The sequence below is a fragment of the Dipodomys spectabilis genome, unplaced genomic scaffold (assembly GCF_019054845.1).
Source record: "Dipodomys spectabilis isolate Male_0828 unplaced genomic scaffold, ASM1905484v1 ptg000073l, whole genome shotgun sequence".
Taxonomy (NCBI): Eukaryota; Metazoa; Chordata; class Mammalia; order Rodentia; family Heteromyidae; genus Dipodomys; species Dipodomys spectabilis.
In genome coordinates, this window is record NW_024870750.1 from 986512 (window position 1) to 1008314 (window position 21803).

The window sequence follows — 21803 nt, forward strand, 5'->3', positions numbered from 1 at the left end:
CTATGAAACAATTATTTTAAATACTTTTCTTTTGGAACTAACTTTTTAATCAGTGTAGAAATATCTATGGGATGACTAGCTTATGAATATTCTGTTTAAGGGTAGTTTTTAAAAAATATATAATTATGTTATCTTTTATAATGTTAAATATTAGTGTTTATATGAAAGTCAAGATATAAGTAGGTTTTCATACGATTCAAACTGACTGCCTGTGATATATTTTCTCTAGCTTGTCAATTTTTTTCAATTTCAAGGTATTAACATTTTTAAACTGTTGCCATGTGTAGCATTGTAGCATCCATTAAATGAGAACAGGAAAGAGACTCCTTTGTATTTTTTCTTTGGTGTTTGCTGCAGTTTGGGAAGTAGAAATTATAAAGGCTTGAGAAGGGGATTATTTATCTTGAAGGGAAAAGTTTTTTTTGTCAATCATGGGACTTGAACTCTGGTACTGTTTCTGGGCTCCTTTTTGGTCAAGGCTAGCACTGTAGCACTTGAGCCATTGTGCCGCTTCTGGCTTTTTTGTGATTTATTGGGGATGAGAGTCTCATAGACTTTCTTGGCCAGGCTAGCTTCAAACTTCAACCCTCAGATCTCAGCCTCCTGAGTAGCCACTCCACATGGCAATTTTTTTTATCATGAGGAGTTTGGGACCTAAAGTGGTTATCTTCCTCCTTTGTTTTTGTGAGAATGCAGTTGGAAGAACATCAGTTTTCAAAAATTCATAAAAATGTGTAAAATATACTTATTAAACTATTTAAAACAAGTTTTGAGAAGTGTAAGGAGATAGAAATCTAAATAGAAAGTTTGTGACTTTGTAAGTTGAACATTTGAAAAGGATAAATTCAGTCCAGAAAGCATTCAGCATGATGGAAATGTGTGGGGCTTATTGGTAAGAAAATAGAGCTGAAAAGAAACAAGATAAAATATTAAAATTTAGGCATGACCTCAAAAGGCTTGACAGTAAAAGGAAACTACTTAATCATTAATAGCTAGTCTGGACCAGATATTTAACTGTGCTTCAATAATCATGCTAATCAGGAAATAAATGACTTCTGTTTTACTCTGCAGTTTTTCAGGACATAGTCCTCCCCCTCTCACCTCCTTTAAAAAAAAAAAAAAAAAAAAAAACTGCAACATCTTGATTCATACCGTGATTCTTGAAATATGCTGAATGGAATTTTTTTAGGCTTGTTGAGCATTTTGTATAAAGGGTCGTAAGTGGTCTTTCTATAACCATGCCATGGTCCTAAATAATTCATAGAGGGAATGGTTTAATTTAAAGGAGATCTAATCGGAAGATTAAAGGAAGCTTTTAGTCAGCTTGTGGCTAGCCTTATTGATTTGGTGATCAAACTTTTTCCTGAATTTCAGCTAATGACTGTGGTCAGAGTGAGTTTTGATTCCTTATTATAAAAAATATAAAAAACATCAGTAATTAGAAATATTTTAAAAAGTAGAAGTGCAGCAAATAGGACTCATCATCATGTAAATCACATTTCTTTTTATTTTAAAAAACACAAAAAATATTATTTATTCATGAGCCAAAGCCATTAAGCTAAATCATCAACTTCCTGTCCCTGAAGTTTGGATCATTTTATAGATCCAAGTAATAAGGCACTTCCTATGAGACAAAAACCCTGAGGTCTCTCATACTCTTCATTAAAAATATTTGTCACTTCTTGCTATAATCAGAATCCAATAAACAGCTTTATGTTGTTTTTTAGAAAAGCAGATTTCACCAGAAAATAGACTTAATTACAAGGCATTCTGTATACAAAATAATGTTAAAAATGACTGATAGTGATTGAGTGCTCAAATGAAAAATTATTTTATGTCAAACCTATGAGAAAGTATCTTTGCTAGTTTATGTCAAATATAATTTTACATTCATTTTTTATTTCTAAGGAACAGACAGCAAAAACGGTTTTCATTATTGATAGCCTACTAGAAATGAACAGTTCTAGAGTTCTACAGTCTGTATATGGGCTGGGAATGTGGCCTAGTGGTAGAGTGCTTGCCCCTAGCATGCATGAAGCCCTGGGTTCAATTCCTCAGTACCACATAAATAGAAAAAGCTGGAAGTAGTACTGTGGCTCAAGTGGTAGAGTGCTAGCCTTGAGCAAATGAAACTGAGGGACAGTGCCCAGGCCCTGGCCAAAAAAAAAAAAGTCTACAGATGGTATTCTAACATTAAAACATTGGACATAAATGGAGGCAGTTTTAAAAATAGATTGGCTTACAAGTAGAAATGTAAACTAATGGCTATCCAAATTAAAAGGAATTTAAGGCACAAATTCAAACTCCAAGCTAAAGTCTATTTTATCCTATTTTCTTATTGAAGAGATTACTTGAATCCTTTATCTTTTCCTTCATTGACTTTAAAATGTAGGTAATACTTGTTACGTGGTTTCCTGAGGATTTATCTTTCCTAAACAGATGACCCTTAGAGCATACTTGAAAATAATTGCTGTACCAGCTGATCAGTACTAATTTAAGGAATGCTAGGATTTTGTAGTATTCTCCGTGGTAAATCCTGTAGAGTCACATTCACTTTTAGAAATAACAATACAATTTGAACTTCCAGTTCAGACTCTGCAGTTAGATGAACAATTCCAATTTCCTCCTGCCCTTCATAAAGCTGATGTTTGCCTAACATCCTAAAAGTTGATTACAGGATATAAAGATCCATTTTGTCATGTTTGTAATCAAATCTGAGCTTTCAGACTTGAGGGCCATGCTGTAGAACTCAAGGAAGTTTACTCAAATTATACTACTGCTACAACTGGATCAATTATATGTCAAGTGTGAACAATGAGATTCTAACTTCACAAAGCTATTCTCTGCTCAGTCACCCACTGCTACTCCCCAAAGCAGATTTATTTCCACCTTTTTTTCTCCATCAAATGTTTCTTCTTGGGTGTGAGTTTAAATCATTAGATCTGAATAAATTTTCACTTCTTAATTAAATCTTCATATGTGAAACCAAAGGCCCTGTGTTTTGTTTTAAAAACATACATTTGCCTCACACATTCAACTTTGAAAAGTAGATAATGAGAAAGCTGTATTCTTAACTGAAATACATTTTGTGGTTCTTAATGTATCCATTTGAATCTTCCAGAAGTAGGGGCGAAGGTAAGTTTGGATGTGCAAGATTTTTTACATGTGAAACAAGGTTGAAGAGAAGGGAGGGATCAGAAAGTTCAGGAAGTGGATGCACCTTGCAGGTCTGACTCTTAGGAAAGGCTAGAACTGGGCAGGGTTATTTTGAACAAGTGTAGATGGAGATGGAGTGTAGTTAGAGTGAAGTTTTTCTGTAGATAAGCCTACATGAGATGGGAGACAAAACGCTCTGGAAAACATCCACCATACTCAGTTATTAGCTGGTGGCATGGGTTACCCATTACTTGGACACCAAAGGAGCAGGACCAGGGTGATACAAGGTACTTTGCTTGAACGTATTTTTTTTAACCAAAAAGTATTTCCATGCAATATTCTAAAATTGGATGGGTTTTTTCAAAAACTGATGAAGATATCAAAATATTAAATCAAGGCCAGACCATATGACATTTCCTGTTGCCAAAGGCACTACTCATTCCCTGCCCCTCTTGAGGTCAGATGTTCCACATAAATGTAATTTTCCAGATTCAAATCCAAAAATAGGTCTGTCTTGGTCTTAGGTATTCCAAGTTTCCTTTACTATTATTTTTTTCTATATGAAAATTATGTATGTGGTGGAGCATGTGTGTTTAAATAGAGTTCCTAGTCAAAAGTCCACTCTGTTAACTATATAAAATAACTTTATTTAGTAGCTAGCAGTCTTCTTGAAGGCTAGAATCATATGTCAATCATTGGCTTGCCATCAAATCCTTGTTTAAAGTCTTCCTTTCTTTGCATTGATTTTTTTTGGGGGGGCGGGTGTTTGGTCGTGGGGTTCGGCCTGGGCTCGCCCCCTGAGCTCTTGCACTCTACCCTTTGAGCCATTACATCATTTTTTGACTTTTTCTGTGATTTATTGGCGGTAAGAATCACAGACTTTCCTGCCCGGGATGGCTTCGAACCAGAAGGTTCAGATCTCAGCCTCCGGAGTAGTTAGGATTACAGGCGAGCGCTACCAGCACCCGGCTTGCCTTAACTCTCAAGTTTGGCCTGAGGCTCTGGTCCCCTGACAGGACACCCGGCCTGCTGAGACCTGGTGCGAACCCGCGGAGCAGAAGGAATCCAGAGTCTGCTCTCACTGGCCACCGGAGACTCGGAAAACCCCGGAGCTGGGCGGGCGCCAGTGGCTGACGCCTGTAATCCTATGGCCCAAGGGGTAGCGCGCTAGCTTTGAGCGCAAAGGCCCAGCGACAGCGCCGGGTCCCCGAGTTCAAGCCCCGGGACCTGAAAAGGGGGTGGGGGGAGAAAAAAGATCGCGGACGAAGATGGAAAGGGTGTTAGGGATCCTACGTAATAAATGTTTAAGAGAGAGCGAAAGGACTGGAGGGCCCGGCATTAGCAATAGACCATTATTCAAAACCAAACATTAGAACGCATCAGCTCTGCCGGCAGGCAGGCCACCGCGGCGCGCGACGAGAGCCACACAGCAGGGCTTGCAGTCCCTCCGGGGACCAGCTGGGGGCGCGCGCGGCCGGCCGAGGAGCGGAGAGCGCGGGCGCGCGCCGCCGGGCGGGCAGGCCGGCACGAGTGGGCGGGGCGGCGCTCACGCGCTTCCTGTTCCGGCGCCAGGAGGAGCCGCGCGCTGCTGTGGTGCTGCCTCCGCCGCTGCCGTCAGTGCGACCGCCGCGCGGTTCCTCGGCGTCTCCTTCCCTCGGAGCCATCGCCGCTGCTGCGCTGTGCCTCGGGCTCCGATCTTGCCAGGTGAGGCTGCTTTGGCACGGGCGGGGTAGCGGAGGGGTCTGCGGAGCGGAGGGCGCGGGACTGGCGGGAGTGGGGCGCGGTGCGGAGGCGCCGGGAGTTCACTCCATTCCCGGGGGCCGCGCGCTGCTTGGGGGCCGAGGGCCCCGCGGCTCCGGGTCCCCCGCCGCACGCGGACGGGGCTGCCGTCGGCCGTCGGGACGGCCGGGCGGGCTCGCGGCGCTCGAGCCTCCCGAGGCCCGGCGAGAGTCGGGGCGCGCCGCCGGCCTCCCCTCCCCCACCGGGCCCGGCGGGCGCGACCCGCTCCCAGGCCGGTTCGCTCCGCCTGATCCCGGGCTCCCTTTGTTCCTCGGGCCCTGCGGGGCCGCGGGTCTCGCGCCCCTCGGCCCTGACCCCCCCACCCCCACCCGCCGCCACTACCCCGTCACTTCATTCCTAATAGAAAAGGCCCGAAGGGATTCATCGCCAGCATCCCCGACGTGGGAGCGGAGCCATTAGGTGACAGCGTTCTCGGTGGTCGTAGTTTTTGCTCTCCTGGCGACTCACCTACCAACGCGGGGGTCACATTCTTCCTGGGAGCTCGCTTTGTGCGTGATCGCTTGTAAATAGTCGCAGCATTTCTCCCTCTCCTCCCCCCTCCCTTTACTTGGGAAACTACGAGTCGTGCCTGACCGCGCGCGAGGAAGACTACACACGTGCCCACCTGGAGAGGGTTGGGGTTGAAAGCCCCAGCCAGCCTCACTGCCGGGGTGGCCTTCAGCAGTGTTCCCGGAGCCCTTTGTGTATAGCAGTGCTCACTGGTCCGGAGGAACAGAGACTTGTGTACAGGTGTCTCCCCGAGACCCTGATGCAAAACTTTGCTTCCGAACACCCTGGAACTGCATACGTGGTTTTGTTCTGGGAGGAAGGGTGATGCGATCCCTTCTCCTGCAACCCCTAGGACCAGTATGGTTGGGAATTGAGATAACTGGGTTCTTATAGCTTAGAAAGACGAAGATTAACCCCAGCAGAGTCAGCATTTCCCCGACCTCAGCCCAATTCCAAAATGAATACTTGTACGGGATCTGTGGCTGGCCTGTGAGAACCTGGGTTCAATCCCCAACGCTGCGAAAAAGGGGAGAAAAGACCTGCGTAAATAGAATATTTAGTACATCAATGAGATTCAATAAAAACTGTTAAGTAGCTTCAGATTCGATTTTTATTATCAAATGAGCCGAACTTGGGAGTTTCACTCATGGCAGGGGGTTTCTGGGTTGAAGGCTGCTTATAAAGTTTTCTGGACCTATTGTAGCAGTTGTGAAAGTCAGCATTTGTTGAGTTTTTTGCTCTTTGCCAGCCAGTGACTAAGAGATTTGTTTCTGTCTCAGCAGTCTGTGAGGTGGAGCCTCTTCTACCTGCACCTTTGAGGTTTGGAGAATTGGACTTGTCCAGAATCCAGCCAGCCTGTGAAGAGCTGCAGTTTTAATTAGGCAGCCACTCTTTAAATTTATACTATATGCATATACATATGCAAAGGAAGATAAGAAAATTTGATACTTGTTGCCTACACTGTTGTAGGTACTTTTAGTATACAACCATTTAGTCTCCATACATTATTACTGACCCATTCTATACAGGTGAAGAAACTGAAGTGGCCCTGAGATAAGCTGGCTAAGTGAATGGATTCAAATTCTTGTCTAAGGTTTCACTTCTAAAACTTTCATGTTGCTTTCTTTTTTCTTTGCTTTGTTCCAGCCAATCTGAACTGCCCATGAGTCCCCACAGATTTTCCACAAACTTAACCCTAGAGCCTGTATAACATTCTACTCCTTTATTTCCCCTCTAGATTGCAGAGGCACCACTTCGCCAGAATGTCTGTGCTATGCTACTAGCTTCCAAAAGCACAGGTGTCCAATAAGTATTTAAATAAATTGTAAAAGCTACTATGGGGGTTGAAAGTGTTCAAAAACTTTGTACCCCAGTTCCTCCAGTTGCCCAGTTTTTTTTTTAATGAAATGTAATCTGATAAATGAGCCAATATTATTTGTCTTCAGTGCAATAGCATCAGCCTGTCCCATACTAAAATCAACACAAAAATCTTGATTTCCCTTAGTGTAAATCCTGTTTCCTCTTAATATATTTCTTTAGTGCATCATAGATTGCTGTGTTACTGTTCAATTATCTTTGAGGTAGCTAGGAATTATTGTGTGTGTGACTGCGTGTGTGTGCACGTGCTCACATGGCATGCTGGAAATCAGGGCCTCTTGTTCTCCCTAAACTTTATATGCTCATAGTTGGCACTCTACCACTTGAGCCTTATCTCCACTCTAGCATTTTGCTAGTTAATTGGAAGTAGACTCTCTTTGGCTGTTCCTGCCTGGGCTAACTTTGAACCTTGATCTAGCTGGTCTCAGCCTCCCAAGGAGTAAGTCACTAGGGCCCTTTGATAGGAAAATGGTCTCTTGTTAGAGTTTGCTTTTATCAAAAGGATTGATGTTCAGCTTTCATGGATATATGCTCTCAAACATTTCTTTATCAATCACGATTGGGTGACCCTTTGAAGTATTGCTTGTAAATCCTAATGGACTGAGTTCAGCTTTCTTCTGGTGATTGAATTGTCATTTTTATTCTAAAAGCCATAGGAATTACTGAAGTATAACATACATTACTAGTACAAAAGAAATTTTATACTCTGTTACAGAATTCTTGCCTCACAAAATATTTTTCAGATATGTCAGGAAGTAGTAATGGAAAATTTTGGAGTTAATATTATACTAAAAAGAAAAAAAAAACTTTTGTAGTATTTTTGAGACACAATCTCACTGTGTGCCCAGGCTGACCTTGAACTCACATTCTCCCAAATAACAACAGCTTCCCACATACTAGGATTGTGGGCAAGCATCACTATAAAAACATGCTTAATTAGAAACTCTTTTGACAAGTGCAAGGTTACATTATCCTCATTTTTAATAATTAGCATCATTCAGGTTTTTAGAAAATTGAGACCTTTTTACATTCTGCAACTTTGTTCAGGTTGAATCAGTATAACCACCCTTATGGTTTACCTTTTTTAAATGAATGTATATCCCAGAGAGATTGGAATGCTTCCAGTTAACATGAACACTGTTTATCCTAAGCATGGAGAGCAAATTACTAAGGCAATAATAGAACAGCAAAGTATACTTTTTGTAATGGTTTTAGTTTGGGTTTCAATAGTATCGTCATAAGATTCTGGTCCTATCTTCCGTACTTTGATTTTGAATTTAAAATTTTAGTTGAGGGTAAATCAGTATGTTGAATAATCTGTTGTATGAAACTTTCTAACTAATATTAACAGAATATTGTGTATATGTTTTTCAAAAACTACCTGGAAAAGTGCAGTCTGAAAACCTGAACAGCCACACCATATGAAACTGAATGGGTCACTTTGTTAGTCTCTACTCCAGAATTAATGTGCACTTCATTACAGAAAAGCTCACCCTACTCAGAAAGCCTGTCAGTCTTATGTAGACTTTAAACTTAATTATGCATTCATCGTTTCTTCTAGCATTAGTCCTTAAGAGTAATTGGCTATGTACTCTAGTGTATAACAAATCTTATTACTTAAATAAGTAGATTGTATTTTCTGTACATTCAAGATGCATTTTTGATTCTTCTGAATAAAAAGCAAAGATACAGCTGTATGCCTTAAGCTTCATATTCTTTCCATTTGTTTTTCCTCAGTATAATTAAAGGTTTTAACAAGTGCTGGTGGCTTACACCTGTAATCCTAGCTATTCGGGAGGCTGAGATCTGAGGGTAGTGGTTCAAAGCCAGCCCGGGCAGAAAAGTCCCTAAGACTCATAACGCCAATAAACTACTCAGAAAAGGCTGGATGTGGAGCTGTGGCCCAAGTGGTACAGCACTAGTCTTTTGCAAAAAGAAGCTCAGGGACAGAGCCCAAGCCCCAAGTTCAAGCCCCAGAACAGATACATAAAATAAATATCTTAAGGATGATCCAGTATAAGTATACTCATAATTATATGGTAGTTCAAGGAAAAAAATTATGAGATCAACCCATTAGATACTGAGCAATCTTCTGAAGAAATTGTTTGGCCTAATTTTTTAAAGTAGTGGAACAGGAATAAATAAATCTAGTAACAGAATAAATAAAAGCTTTCTCTGTGGGGCTAGGAAGGTGGCTTAGGGGTAGAGTGCTTGCCTTGCATGCATGAGGCCCTGGGTTTGATTCCTCAGCACCACATAAGCAGAAAAGGCTGGAAGTGGTACTGTGGCTTAAGTAGTAGAGTGCTAGCCTTGAGCTGAAGAGCTGAGGGACAGTGCCCAGGCCCAGAGTTCAGGCCCCACGATCGACCAAAAAAAAAAGCTTTCTCTGTATAGTTTTGTTAAAACCTCAAACCGAAAATGAGAATCATACTTAAACATTTGAAACATTTTCAAGAGAATTGGGAGCAAGGTCACTGTTCTTATCACCAGTAAACATTTCATTGTTTGAAAACTACCTCGTGCTTAAGAGAAAAGAGCTCTAAATATTGGAAAGAGAAAGTAAATTTAATGAAATAAGAATCAATTGTCGCCGGGCGTCGGTGGCTCACGCCTGTAATCCTAGCTACTCAGGAGGCTGAGATCTGAGAATTGTGGTTCAAAGCTAGCCCAGGCAGGAAAGTCCGTGAGACTCTCATCTCCAATAAACCACTCGAAAACTGGAAGTGGTACTGTGGCTCAAGCTGTAGAGCGCTTGCCTTGAACTGAAGAGCGCAGGGACAGTGCCCAGGCCGAGTTCAAACCCCATGACCAACCAAAAAAAAAAGAAGAATCAATTGTCATTTAAGAATAATATAATCCAGCAAGGCACTGATGGCTCATGCCTATAATCCTAGTTACACGGGAGGCTGCAACCTGAGAATCATGGTTTGAAGCCAGTCTGGGCATGAAAGTCTGTGAAACATATCTAATAAACTACCAGAAAAAGGAAGAAGCTGGAAGTGGAGCTGTAGCTCAAGTGCACTAGTCTTGAACAAAAGAACATAAGAAATGCATAAGAGGTCTAACTTGAAAATCTAAGGCAGGTAAGGGGCACACACCTTTAAGCCCAGCTACTCAGGAATCTTGAGTAGAAAGATTGAATGCATGAGTACATTCCAGCTTAGGTGAACATAGAGAGATCCCCATCACACCCCAAAAAGGTAAAAGTGAACAAACCAAATGACAACTATGGCAACTAGAAAGAGATGCCTGTTCTTAAATGAGATTTGTGTCTCCTAAATTGATCTGTAAACTTAATGCATTTCTAACCAGAATAACAGCAGGTTTTATTTTTTACAAAATAATCTGGAAAAAAGTGAACAAGAATGTTTAGGAAAAGTTGAAAAGAAGTATAAGCTAGTTGGCAATAAAATCTGTTTTAAAATACGAAGATGCTACAGTGCAGATGAGCAGAAGAGTCCAGTGTACCTGTGGGAGTAACTTGTCAAGCACTTGCAGCTTGTCAAGCACTAGGCTCTGAAGCCTGACTATACATGGATTTGAACCTCTACTCTGCGTATCAGTAGCTTAAGACCTTAAGTTAACTTGCTAGACTCCCTTTTCCCTGGCTTTAACTGGGGATAGAGAAGTGATAAAAGAATTGGTATCATTGGAACACATCTGTTTTTTGGGGGGGGGGTCCAGTTGTGGGGCCTGAACTCTGGGCCTGGGCACTGTCCCTCAACTTTTCAGCTCAAGGCTAACGCTCTACCACTTGGGCCATAGTGCCACTTCCAGCTTTTTTCTTTTTGCTTATGTGGTGCTGAGGAATTGAACCCAAGGGCCTCATGCATGCAAGGCAAGCGCTCTACCATTGAGCCACTTCCCAACCCTGGAACACATCTGTTCTATGCCAAACTCTCAATAAATACTAGTTGTCAGTAACTGTAGTAAAATGTATTAAAGAGAATTTGTTCAATTAGTTGAGGAAAGGCTATATTATTTGGTAATTACTGCTTGGTAGAATTGAAAGATATTAGGCAAGAAGCCACGAATATATTATAAGAAAGAATTTTTTAAAAAAATCTTGGAGTGGTGGGGGCTGGGAAGGTGGCTCAGTGGTAAAGCGCTTGCCTTGCATGCTTGAGGCCCTGGGTTCGATTCCTCAGCACCCATAAGCCAAAAAAAAAAAGCCAGAAGTGGCCCTGTGGCTCACGTGGGTAGAGCGCTAACTTTGAGCTGAAGAGCTGAGAGGCAGCGCCCAGGCTCAGATTCAGGCCCATGACCGGACCCAAAATAAAACAAAATCTTGGAATGGCCCTTTCTAAATATAATCACAAAATCCAGATGTTACATGTAGAGGAAAATAAATGAGCTACATAAAAAAATAGCTCTCAAGGGGCTGGAAAGGTGGCTCTGTGGTAGAGTGCTTGCCTTGCATGCATGAGGCCCTGGGTTCAATTCCTCAGCACCACATAAGCAGAAAGAAAAAAAAAAAGCCAGAAGTGGCGCTGTGGCTCAAGTGGTAGAGCACTAGCCTTGAGCTGAAGAGCTGAGGGACAGCGCCCAGGCCTAGGGTTCAGGCCGACGACGGGACCAAAAAAAAAAAAAGCTCTGTAATTATAAAGAACTCCAGAGTGGTGTTCCAGTGCTTCATACCTGTTCATACCTGTACCTACTCAGGAAGGTAAGATCTGAGGACCATAGTTCAAAGCCAGCCTGGGCAGTAAAGTCCATGAGACTCTTTGTCTACTACTAAAGCCGGAAGTGGCGCCGTGCTCAAGTGGTAGAGGACTAGCCTTGAGTACAAAGGCTCAAGGATGGTACACAGGTCCTGAGTGTTCAAGCCCCAGGATGGCAAAAAATAACAAAAAGTAAAAAGAACCTAGGAGGAAATTTTGCCTTGTATATGACATTGTGTTCTTTTGCTTGCTAACAAAGCAGTGAGGAAGAAAAATGAGGATGTCTTACTAACTAGTAAAATGATTAAGGACAAAAGACCAAGTCAAAAAACAGGCAGAAAACTGGGTGCCAGTAACCTACCTACTTAGGAGGCTGAGATCTGAGGATCGTGGTTCAAAGTCAGCCCAGGCAAGAAAGTCCATGATTACCTCCAATTAACCACCAGAAACCCAGAAGTGGGTGCTGTGGTTCAAGTAGTAGAGTGGTTGCCTTAAGCTGAAGAGCTCAGGGACAGTGCCAAGCCAAGTTCAAGTTCCACTACCGACAAACAAACCAGGCAGAAATAAGCCAAAAAGTGATGGCACAGGTACATAAACATGATTTTCTGGAGTGACGGATATGTTCTGTATTTTGTTTGGTGGTGGTTACAAGGGCATATACAGTTGGCACAGGAGCACTTAAAGTTTGCTGAGTGTGTGTTTTTTGTTTTTTATTGGGGGGGGAGGGTCCGGTCGTGGGCCTGAACTCAGGGCCTGGACGCTGTCCCTGAGCTCTTCAGCTCAAGGCTAGCACTCCACCACTTGAGCCACAGTGCCACTTCTGGTTGTTTTTTTGTTGTTGTTGTTGTTGTTTTGTTTTGTTTTGCTTATGTGGTGCTGAGGAATTGAACCCAGGGCCTCATGCATGCAAGGCAAGCACTCTACCACTGAGCCACCTTCCCAGCCCAACACTTAACAGTTTTATATCCAGAGTTAATTATACTTCAGTTTAACTTGAAATGTTTACTAGGTATAAGATTTGACATTTTAAGTACATCCTGAAATTGTCTAGTATGGCTCTGGGTTCCATCCTCAATACTACAGTTGATAAGTAAATAAAAATTAGTAAAATTGATGGCAATAAATTCACTGAACTATAAATAGGATATTGAAATATTTTACCTTCCAAACTGGATGCTATTGGCTCATACCTGTAAGCTTACTATTCAGGAGCTTGAGAGCTGAGCATCACTGTTCAAAGCCATCCCAGGCAGAAAAATCCCTGAGACTCTGTCTCCAGTTAACCGTTAAAAGCCCCCAAGTCAAGATGTGGTAGTCTTATGGGGATGGAGGGGGCTGGGAAGATGGCTCAGTGGTAGAGTGCTTGCTACTACTTCTGGTGCTTTTTCTTGATGTTATATGCTAATGTTATAAACAATAATTGTTCTATATCATTGTTTAAAAATCTAAACTGACACAAAAATCACAGTATAAATTGTGGCTCTGAGAGGTTAGCTGGGCCTTTAGTCTCTACTGCTTGAAGGTTGCAGCAGGTCATCTTTCCAGGGATCTCTTGATCACTCAAGATCACTTGAGTAAGAATTTTTTCCTTTATTAAAAAAGGTGATATAAGCTGGGTGCTGGTGGCTCGTGCCTATAAATCCTATTCAGGAGGCTGAGCTCTGAAAATCACAGTTCAAAACCAGTCCAGGCAGAAAAGTCCATAAAACTCAAACCACTCAGAAAAAGTTGGAAAGTGGCTCTGTGGCTTACCTGGTAACCTTGCGTACATGGAGGCTCAAGGACAGCACCTAGACTCAAGCCCCAGGACTGGCCAAAAAAAAAGATGATGATATAAATGTAGATTCTACTCTGATAGTATAAAACCTTGTATCAGTGGCTCCCATCTGTAATCAGCTGCTTAGGACCAGAGATGAGTTAGAATCAATACTAGCATGGGAAAAAACTTAAGACCTCATCTCAACAGAAAAATCTGGGTGTAGTAACATGTACTTTTCAGTCAAGGCTAGCCTTGGGCTATCTAACACCCTATCTAACAGTAACCACCAAAAAGGGCTGGAGTTTTGGCTCAGACATTGGAATGCTACCTACTACATGTAAAGGCCTTAGTACAGACCCCAATACTAAGAAGAAAAAAAAAAAAAAAGGAAATATATATCTATATATGTAAAAGAAGTGGTAAGCACTGATTGTGAAATTTTCTTTCTTTCTTTAGGAAAATGTCTGATGAATTTTCGGTAAGTTTGATGTATTTATCTTTGGTAAGGTTTTTGGCTTTTAAGAAAAGTACCCTAACTGTAGATCATCTTAAGTATTTTAATTTGAAAAGAATACTTTGGTGTGATGCGTAGATTTGGGGGACCTGTGATTTGCTTTGATTTACGCAGATGCAGCATGTTTAAAAGGTTCATGAATTCTTAAGTGAAGATTTTTGTGTTCTTTTCTTTTTTATATAGTAATAGTCCCAGCATTCACTGAAAGTTATTTTATGCCAAGCAGTATGTCCAGTGTGTTACACAAAGTATCTGTCTTGTGAGGGGTTGAGGATTTAGCTCAGTGGAAGCACTTGCTTGGCCTGGCAAGTGTAAGGCCCTGCTCTGTCCTCAGCTCTACAAAAAGCAAATAAATAAGAAGGCTAAGAAAAGAAACTATCTCCTTTAAGAATAATCTTAACCCTGAAACTGCTTTTGAAAATGCGGAGTTTCAGAGAAGGTATGTGACTTGGAGTAAAGCCAGGATTTGAATCCAGATCTTGACTCAAATTCTGTCTCCTTAATTACTGTTCCCTGTTGTGTTAATACAACACAGAAAGGCAGCACAATATGACTAGTTGTATTTGGGAAAAGTTGAGCTCCTCTGAAGAATTGGCACTCTAAAGTTGATACTAACCACTCATATTCATGCTTGGTCTGCCTTGTACCTGGGTGAGATAGCTAAGACATACCTATTTTGTATTCCAGTTGGCAGATGCACTACCTGAACATTCACCTGCCAAAACCTCTGCTGTGAGCAATACAAAACCTGGCCAACCTCCACAAGGCTGGCCAGGATCCAATCCTTGGAATAACCCAAGTGCTCCACCATCTGTGCCATCTGGACTCCCCCCAAGTGCAACACCGTCCACTGTGCCTTTTGGACCAGCACCCACAGGAATGTATCCATCTGTGCCTCCCGCTGGACCACCGCCAGGACCCCCAGCACCCTTTCCTCCTTCTGGACCCCCACCTGGTGGTCCTTATCCAGCTCCAGCTGTGCCAGGTGGCCCCACAGGGCCATATCCTACACCAAATATGCCATTTCCAGAGCTACCTAGACCGTATGGTGCTCCCACAGATCCAGCTGCAGCTGGTCTAGGTCCATGGGGATCCATGGCTTCTGGACCTTGGCCACCTGGAATGGGAGGGCAGTATCCTACTGCTAATATGCCATACCCATCCCCAGGGCCCTATCCCACTCCTCCTCCCCAAGCACCAGGAGCAGCACCACCTGTTCCATGGGGCACTGTGCCCCCGGGAGCCTGGGGACCACCAGCACCTTACCCTGCCCCTGCAGGGTCATATCCCACGCCAGGACTCTATCCTACTCCCAATAATCCTTTTCAAGTGCCTTCAGGACCTTCTGGTGCTCCACCAATGCCTGGTGCTCCCCATGTGAGTGTTGAGTTTGCTGTGTCGCATGTACTAATAGTCATGTAAGCACAGCTAGGTAATTGTTCCTCCCCATTCTGGGTGGCAAATTAACAAGCCTTTGAAACTTGGACTGGGGGTGTAACTCAGTGGCATTTGCAAGGCAAGGCCCTAGGTTTTATCCCAAGCTCTGCATCTAAAACTTTTAAGTGTTTGAATGTGTAAAGTAAAAAATGTGGGCTGGGAATGTGGCTTAGTGGTAGAGTGCTTGCCTAGCGTGCATAAAGCCCTGAGTTCAATTCCCCAGTACCACATAAACAGAAAAAGCTGAAAGTGATGCTAGCCTTGAGCCAAAGAAGCTCAGGGACAGAAGCTTCAGCCCTAAGTTCAAGTCCCAGGACTAGCAAAGAAAAAGGAATAATGTGAAGCCTTCAGGGATGGCTGAGCAGAAGTGTTCCTTCTTAGAGATAGAAAATGTGTCTGAAGACCCTCAGAGACTTTGTAATATAGTAAGCAGAGTTTTCAGTAGCATCTTGAGACAAACTCTGTGATGCATTTCATTGGGCTGTTTTATTGTGGGATGTTTTCATTTGTTGTGTATCTCTCATCTCTCAGTGTTTTAATTAAATGACTCCAAAGCATAGATGAGTAAAAGCAACCTCTGTCTTGCTTGATTAAAGAGGTGGATTTTTAGAAAACTTAAGGCATTGGTTTGGTGGCAAACATAGCCCATTTTCCAGGCAATTCTCTTTGATATTTCTCAGCCAAAGTTTTGGCAGATTCTTAAAACAGCATTGAACCCAAGATTATACCTCTATTCTTGATTGTCAGTTGCATGTAATGCTTTATGCTTTCTTGCCAACCAAACTGGAATAAGATTGACATTTTAGTTGAGAAGCCTGTCTTGAGTATATAACAGAACAGAAAAACAACCTATTTCTGTGAGGTAAGCCAAATGATTATCCACTCAGGATTCTCCTTAAAAAGGAAATTGGTTAACTTTCCCCCCACCCAACCCCTCCAGTTGTAAAGCTTGAATTCAGGGCCTGGGTGCAGTCCTGAGCTCTTTCACTCAAGACGAGCACACTACCACTTGAACCATAGCACCACTTCCAGTGTTCTAGGATGGTTAAAGGGAGAGAAAAATCTTAGACTTTTCTGGTCTGGCTAAGCCTTGAACCACAATGCTCAGATCTCAGCCACCTGAGTAGCTAGGATTACAGGTGTGAGCCACCAGCACCCTGTTTGATAACTCTTACACCTTAAGATAATGAATTAGATCTCCAACTAGATTCATTAAATAGCCACCTCAGCTTTAAAAGAAAAAAATCTAGATATATGCTGTTGGCTTATACCTGAAATACATGCTACTTGGGAGGTTGAAATCTAGAGCACAGAGGTTCAGAGCCAGCCTGAGCAGAAAAATCTGTAAGACTCTGTCCAGTTAACCAACAAAATAGTTAACATTTTTCTGGAGTCATGGCTCAAGTGGTAGAGTGCAGGTTGTAAACAAGCAAGCCTAGTAAGAGTTCTAGCCATGGTACCAGCTCCCCCCCCCCCCAAAAAAAAAGTATATACATCTTAATGAATTTAATGAATCAAAATTTCTTCAGCTTACTTCTTGTTAGATATATTCTCTAAAAAATACTTTTTTGCAAAATGTATGTCAGTGACTGAGATGTGTTATTTTAGTTTATTAAGCAATTAATTATTTTAACCCACATCAAGGAATTAATAATAAGCTCCGCTTACAACATCCAAAAGTTGACTTTTCTGTTTTCTGTTCCAGTCTTACCATTAAGTTAACAGTGGATGAAGAAATGATGCTTTGCTTGTTGAAGTACGTGTATGTGTACACCAGTGCATATATCGGATTTGCTCTTTCTCTGATAGAGGCCACTCATGAAACAACTCTAGCACCTCTCAGAAGATACCTGCCTCTTGAACTTGGATATGTAGTTCATCAAATGGATGCATTCGGATAAAAACGGAAGCAAATCATTCAGATGTGATTTTTTTTTAACTTGGTTTTCATGGAAGTTAAAGTGATTGAAGTATTTGGAATAGTTCTTTGATATGATTTGTTTAAATCATGAAACTGCACCATTACAATTTTAAGGCGTTACGTATGGATTACTGCGAGAATCTGCAACTATGTTGGCAAATTATTTCAAGTAGTTTTCTATAATCACATTTACCCCAAAGTGACATTGGAAACAATCACACTATAACCTAAACAAACAATTCTACTTGATGTGCTGCTCTATAGGATAAATAAATGTGGTCCTCTTATGATTACGTTTTGGATAGATTTTTTTTTTTTAGTTGTCAGATATTGAGTTCACTAGCCAAACAATGTTCATATTTATCCTTGAGCTTTGAGTAAAATTTTCTGATCTTTTATTTTTGCCACACAGGTTATATAGCACTGAAGTCTGCCATTTATGAAAACTTTGTGTTGCTGAGGTGGAACCCAGGGCCTTTGCACATGCTAGGCAAGCACTCTAGCACTGCGTACCCCTCTAGCCCTAACTTTCTAAAATCTATGCCAACGTTTATGTAAGTTATATTATTAGAGAATCGATGATCCCTTTGTTGCTTTAGAGTGGTTTATGAAGGAAAGAAATAATTCTCTCCTTTATTTTGAACCCCAAAGTAGATAAACCCTGGGAATTGTTTCATTGCAACAGTTGCTTCATTGTAATTTTATACCCATAAAACCTGAGGCAGCTCTGCTCAGCCCTTTCCCTGTAGCCTCCTCCCCTGACCCACTCAGAGTTCTTTGCAGACAGCAAATCCCTTGACTCTTCCCTATAGGGAAAACCGGCACAGTAGAGGTCTATTGTAAGAACAGAGCAGTTATATTGAGAGAACTAAGTCATGCCGATATGACTGCTCTGTGCAGCATGAATCAAAAAAGTAGCTTTCAGAGCTATGTCTTTGTTTCCTGCATAGTTTACAAAGTCTGTGTTAATGGCTAACAGTTCCGTTCTGTATTTGTTGACAAGTGAATAAGTGGAATTGAGTACCATCTTTTTTTTTTTAAAGTTATTCTCTAGCTCTAACACTGAAAAGATAAGCTGTAGATCTCTGCAACTGAATTTAAAGCCATGTTACTGTATTGCTTAGGTGTTGACTATTCTCAATCTGTAACATCCAAAACAATCCTGGTAACTTTTGACACCTTGCCTATAAATCAGAGACTTAGGTTTGGGATCGACTTGATCTTATTTATATCAGAAATGTTTTGGACTTCTGAATGTATTCATTGGGTTTCTAAAATGTATTCTGAAGTTACTCTGACTGGTATGCAAATTTTATGCTTGAGTTCTGTTTTTACTTTGAAATAAAATATTCAGTAGCTTATTTCTTGTATAAGTAAAGTGTCAAGAATATTAAATTTGCTGGGTGCCAGTGGATCACACCTGTAATCCTAGCTACTGGGGTGACTGAGATCTGAGGATCATGGGGAAAAGTCCATGAAACACAAATCTTCAATTAGCTACTCAAAAAAGCTAGAAGTAAGAGTTGTGACTCAAATAGTAGAACACTAACCTTGGGCAAAAAAAGCTCAGAGACAGTGCCCAGGCCCTCAGTTCAAGCCCCAGGACTTGCGTGTGTATGTGTGTGTGTGTGTGTGTGTGTGTGTGTGTGTTAAATGTATATATTTTTTTAAAAAAAACATGTTAAATGCTGCCAGTTGAATGGTGATTTTGAATAACTACCTCCTTTTCAAAAAAACAAGGTGGTCACTTTAGAAAGTAATATTCAACCTTTATTTAAATCTCCCTTAAGTATATGTTAAGAGTCAAACTTTCAGAATAGGCTAAGGTAGACACTTAATTTGCTTAGGTATTTTAAGACTAGGAAGTGTTCCAGGACTGCTCTTAAACAGCTGTAACAATAGTCTTTATTATACATCTTTGCAAGATAGGAGCGGCTATCTACAATACCCTAGTATCCTGTTGTCAAACTAGCCTCAAGTCTACAAGTAAGCTGTGTGAACTATGATCTAATTTTCAGGCAATATCAAGATGTCGGCTAATGGGAAGTATATGAGGGATAGGAAGAGTAAGATGGCCACAAAGATATCTGGTTATTTTGGCTGTCCCTCCAGATCAACAACTAGTTTTGCTTGTAGTACTTAAAACTACATAGTTTGACCAAAAGAAGAGATAACAAGTGTGGAGTCCGTTGAAGAGGATTTGAAGGATAATGAGTCCAGGGTCTGAGATGACGCCCAAGTGTGTGAGGTGACTACCCATGATCGGTCTGCCCACCATGCTCTGGATGCTACTGCCACCTAACTTGTAAGACTTCAAGACTTGTATCTGGGAAGTCTTCCTTTTTTTTTTTTTAAAGTTCTTTTATTTATTTATTTTTTGGGTCCGGTCGTGGGGCCTGAACTCTGAGCCTGGGCGCTGTCCCTCAGCTCTTCAGCTCAAGGCTAGTGTTGTACCTCTTGAGCCACAGCGCCACTTCCGGCTTTTTTCTTTTTGCTTATATGGTGCTGAGGAATCGAACCCAGGACCTCGAGCATGCAAGGCAAGCGCTCTACCACTGAGCCACCTTCCCAGCCCCCGGAAGTCTTCCTTTTTGAACTAAGAATGGGATACTAGAATTGGTGTTATTCTTCCTGTACAGAGCATTCTTCCGTAGTTGCCTTGGGGTGAGATGGGAAAGTCTCCATTTCTGTGGGAATGATGGGCTAACTCAAAGCCTGGGCCCTGTCCCTGAATGTCATTTGCCCTAATCTATGCTCTACCACTTGAGCCACTTCTGGCTTTTTCTGTTTAGGTGATAACTAAGGAATCGCCCAGAGCTTCATGCATGCTAGGCCACATTCCCAGCCCCAAAAAGTATTTTTAGGTTCAGGATAGAGTTTCAGTGAACGAATGGGAGAACATCAGATAAGAAATGGTTTGGGGTTTTGGTTTTGTTGTGTTTCTTGGTGGTGGAGTTTTTTTGTTTTTGTTTTTTTTCACTTAGGGAATGAAGTGGTATTGCTTTTAGAAAGTCAGACTGGGCTGGATGCTGGTAGCTCATGCCTGTAATCCTAGCTACTCAGGAGGCTGAGATCTGAGGATCACAGTTCAAAGCCAGCCCGAGCAGGAAAGTCCATGAGACTCCAATTAGCCACCAGGAAAATGGAAATGGGCTGTGGCTCAAGTAGTAGAGCTCTTGCCTTAAGCTGAAGAGTTCAGGGACAGCACCCAGGCCCAAGAGTTCAAGCCCCACAACAGACAAAACAGAAACAAAAAAATGCTGGGCTAAGCTTGGTCTATGGAAGAGACTGCTTATTAGCAAGGGTACATGGTTAAGGGAGTTTAAATGATGGAGTATGCTGAAGAGCAGGCTTTAGACAAGAGATTTTAGATATGAGATAGCTAGAATGTATTCAAGAACAGTGTTACTGGACTTGGAATCATGTAGGTTTTGAACTGTTGAGCCCAAATATCACTATGGAAACCTTAAAAAGGTTCTTTAGGCCCTCATTTATACAGTGCTCAGGAATCAGTGCTCCTTAAAGGAGGCTTTGCTGTTCTAACCACAGTTGCGTTTGTGTGCTACTTCACAGCTCTGAAGCCACAGCCATATTATATGTAAAGTACCATGTTGATTGTTCAGATATAGATACACATTTCTAGTTACCCAAAGGGCAAAGAAAATGAGGTGAATTTGGGGTCTTAGTACAATCAAGTCTTTTCTAGAAGTTGTTTACCATGGTGTATATTGCCTCCCAAATAGTTAAGCACAGACCTTCAAGTGTGGCAGGTACTTGAAAAGCATAAATCTAAACTGAGATGCATCCCGCTGATAAACTGCTTAGAAAGTATGTGGCTTGCAGGGAAGACCAGTTTTAGTAAAGCAATATTGAAGACAGACACTATTGTGTTTATTTTCAGAGTTCTACCAAGGAAAACAAAAATTGCCAATAATGTAATCACTATTCAAATATTCTGCAAACTTCTATAACCAGAAGTTTGCAGAACTGAGGACTGTTCAACGCAGGTCTAAGGCCCAGTGGTCAGATAAGAGATGAAAGCCAATTCCTGTCCTTGAGAAGCTCAGAGTCCAAGGATGACCTTAACAGAGTGTGTTAATACATCCATGATTAGCTACCTAGATGGGAGTGTTTGCGGATAGTGACTTGACCAGTCCTGGGGCATTTGGAGGTCAAAGTGTGATGTGCTTTTTTTTTTTTTTAATTAAACATCACTAAGATGTAGTTTGAGCAGTATGACTATTCTAGTATGTAAATAATAGGATGTTTTTCCTCTTCCCCTAGACAAAGGCACCTTGGCTGCCTGGCCCTGATAAACATAGATGTGTTACCATTCAATAAACCAGACTCAGGTGCTCTGGAATTTTTTTCCTTGAAATTATGCATTTCCATTTACTTAATAATGAAAATTTTAATGTATAACATTGTCTATGCCTTTTAAGTTAAAACTGCCTAAAATGTGATGAGAGATATACATTTGTTTGTACTATGAACAATCTAAAGGGTTAGGTTTTCTTACCTGCTGCTATATTTGTAAACAAAGACAAATGTTTCTTCAGAGGTAACTAGAGATAGGCTATTGATGTAATAGTTGATTTTTTTAAAGATAAACTTGCTTGCTTTTTTAAAATTAATTATACCTGGAAGCTGTTTGTAAAAAAAAAAAAATGTATTTTCTTGGTTTCACAG

At 41.5% G+C, this 21803-nt stretch overlaps 1 protein-coding gene across 1 annotated transcript; it reads left to right on the forward strand.

Annotated features, from left to right (window-relative positions):
- Positions 1-4729: 4729 nt before the first annotated feature.
- On the forward strand, positions 4730-18475 carry Mapk1ip1l (mitogen-activated protein kinase 1 interacting protein 1 like). Its single transcript, XM_042682566.1, has 4 exons — positions 4730-4860; positions 13699-13720; positions 14444-15133; positions 16899-18475. The coding sequence occupies exons 2-4, from the start codon at positions 13703-13705 to the stop codon at positions 16908-16910; spliced, it is 720 nt and encodes a 239-aa protein (XP_042538500.1). The 5' UTR covers positions 4730-4860; positions 13699-13702; the 3' UTR covers positions 16911-18475.
- The last annotated feature ends 3328 nt before the right edge of the window (positions 18476-21803 follow it).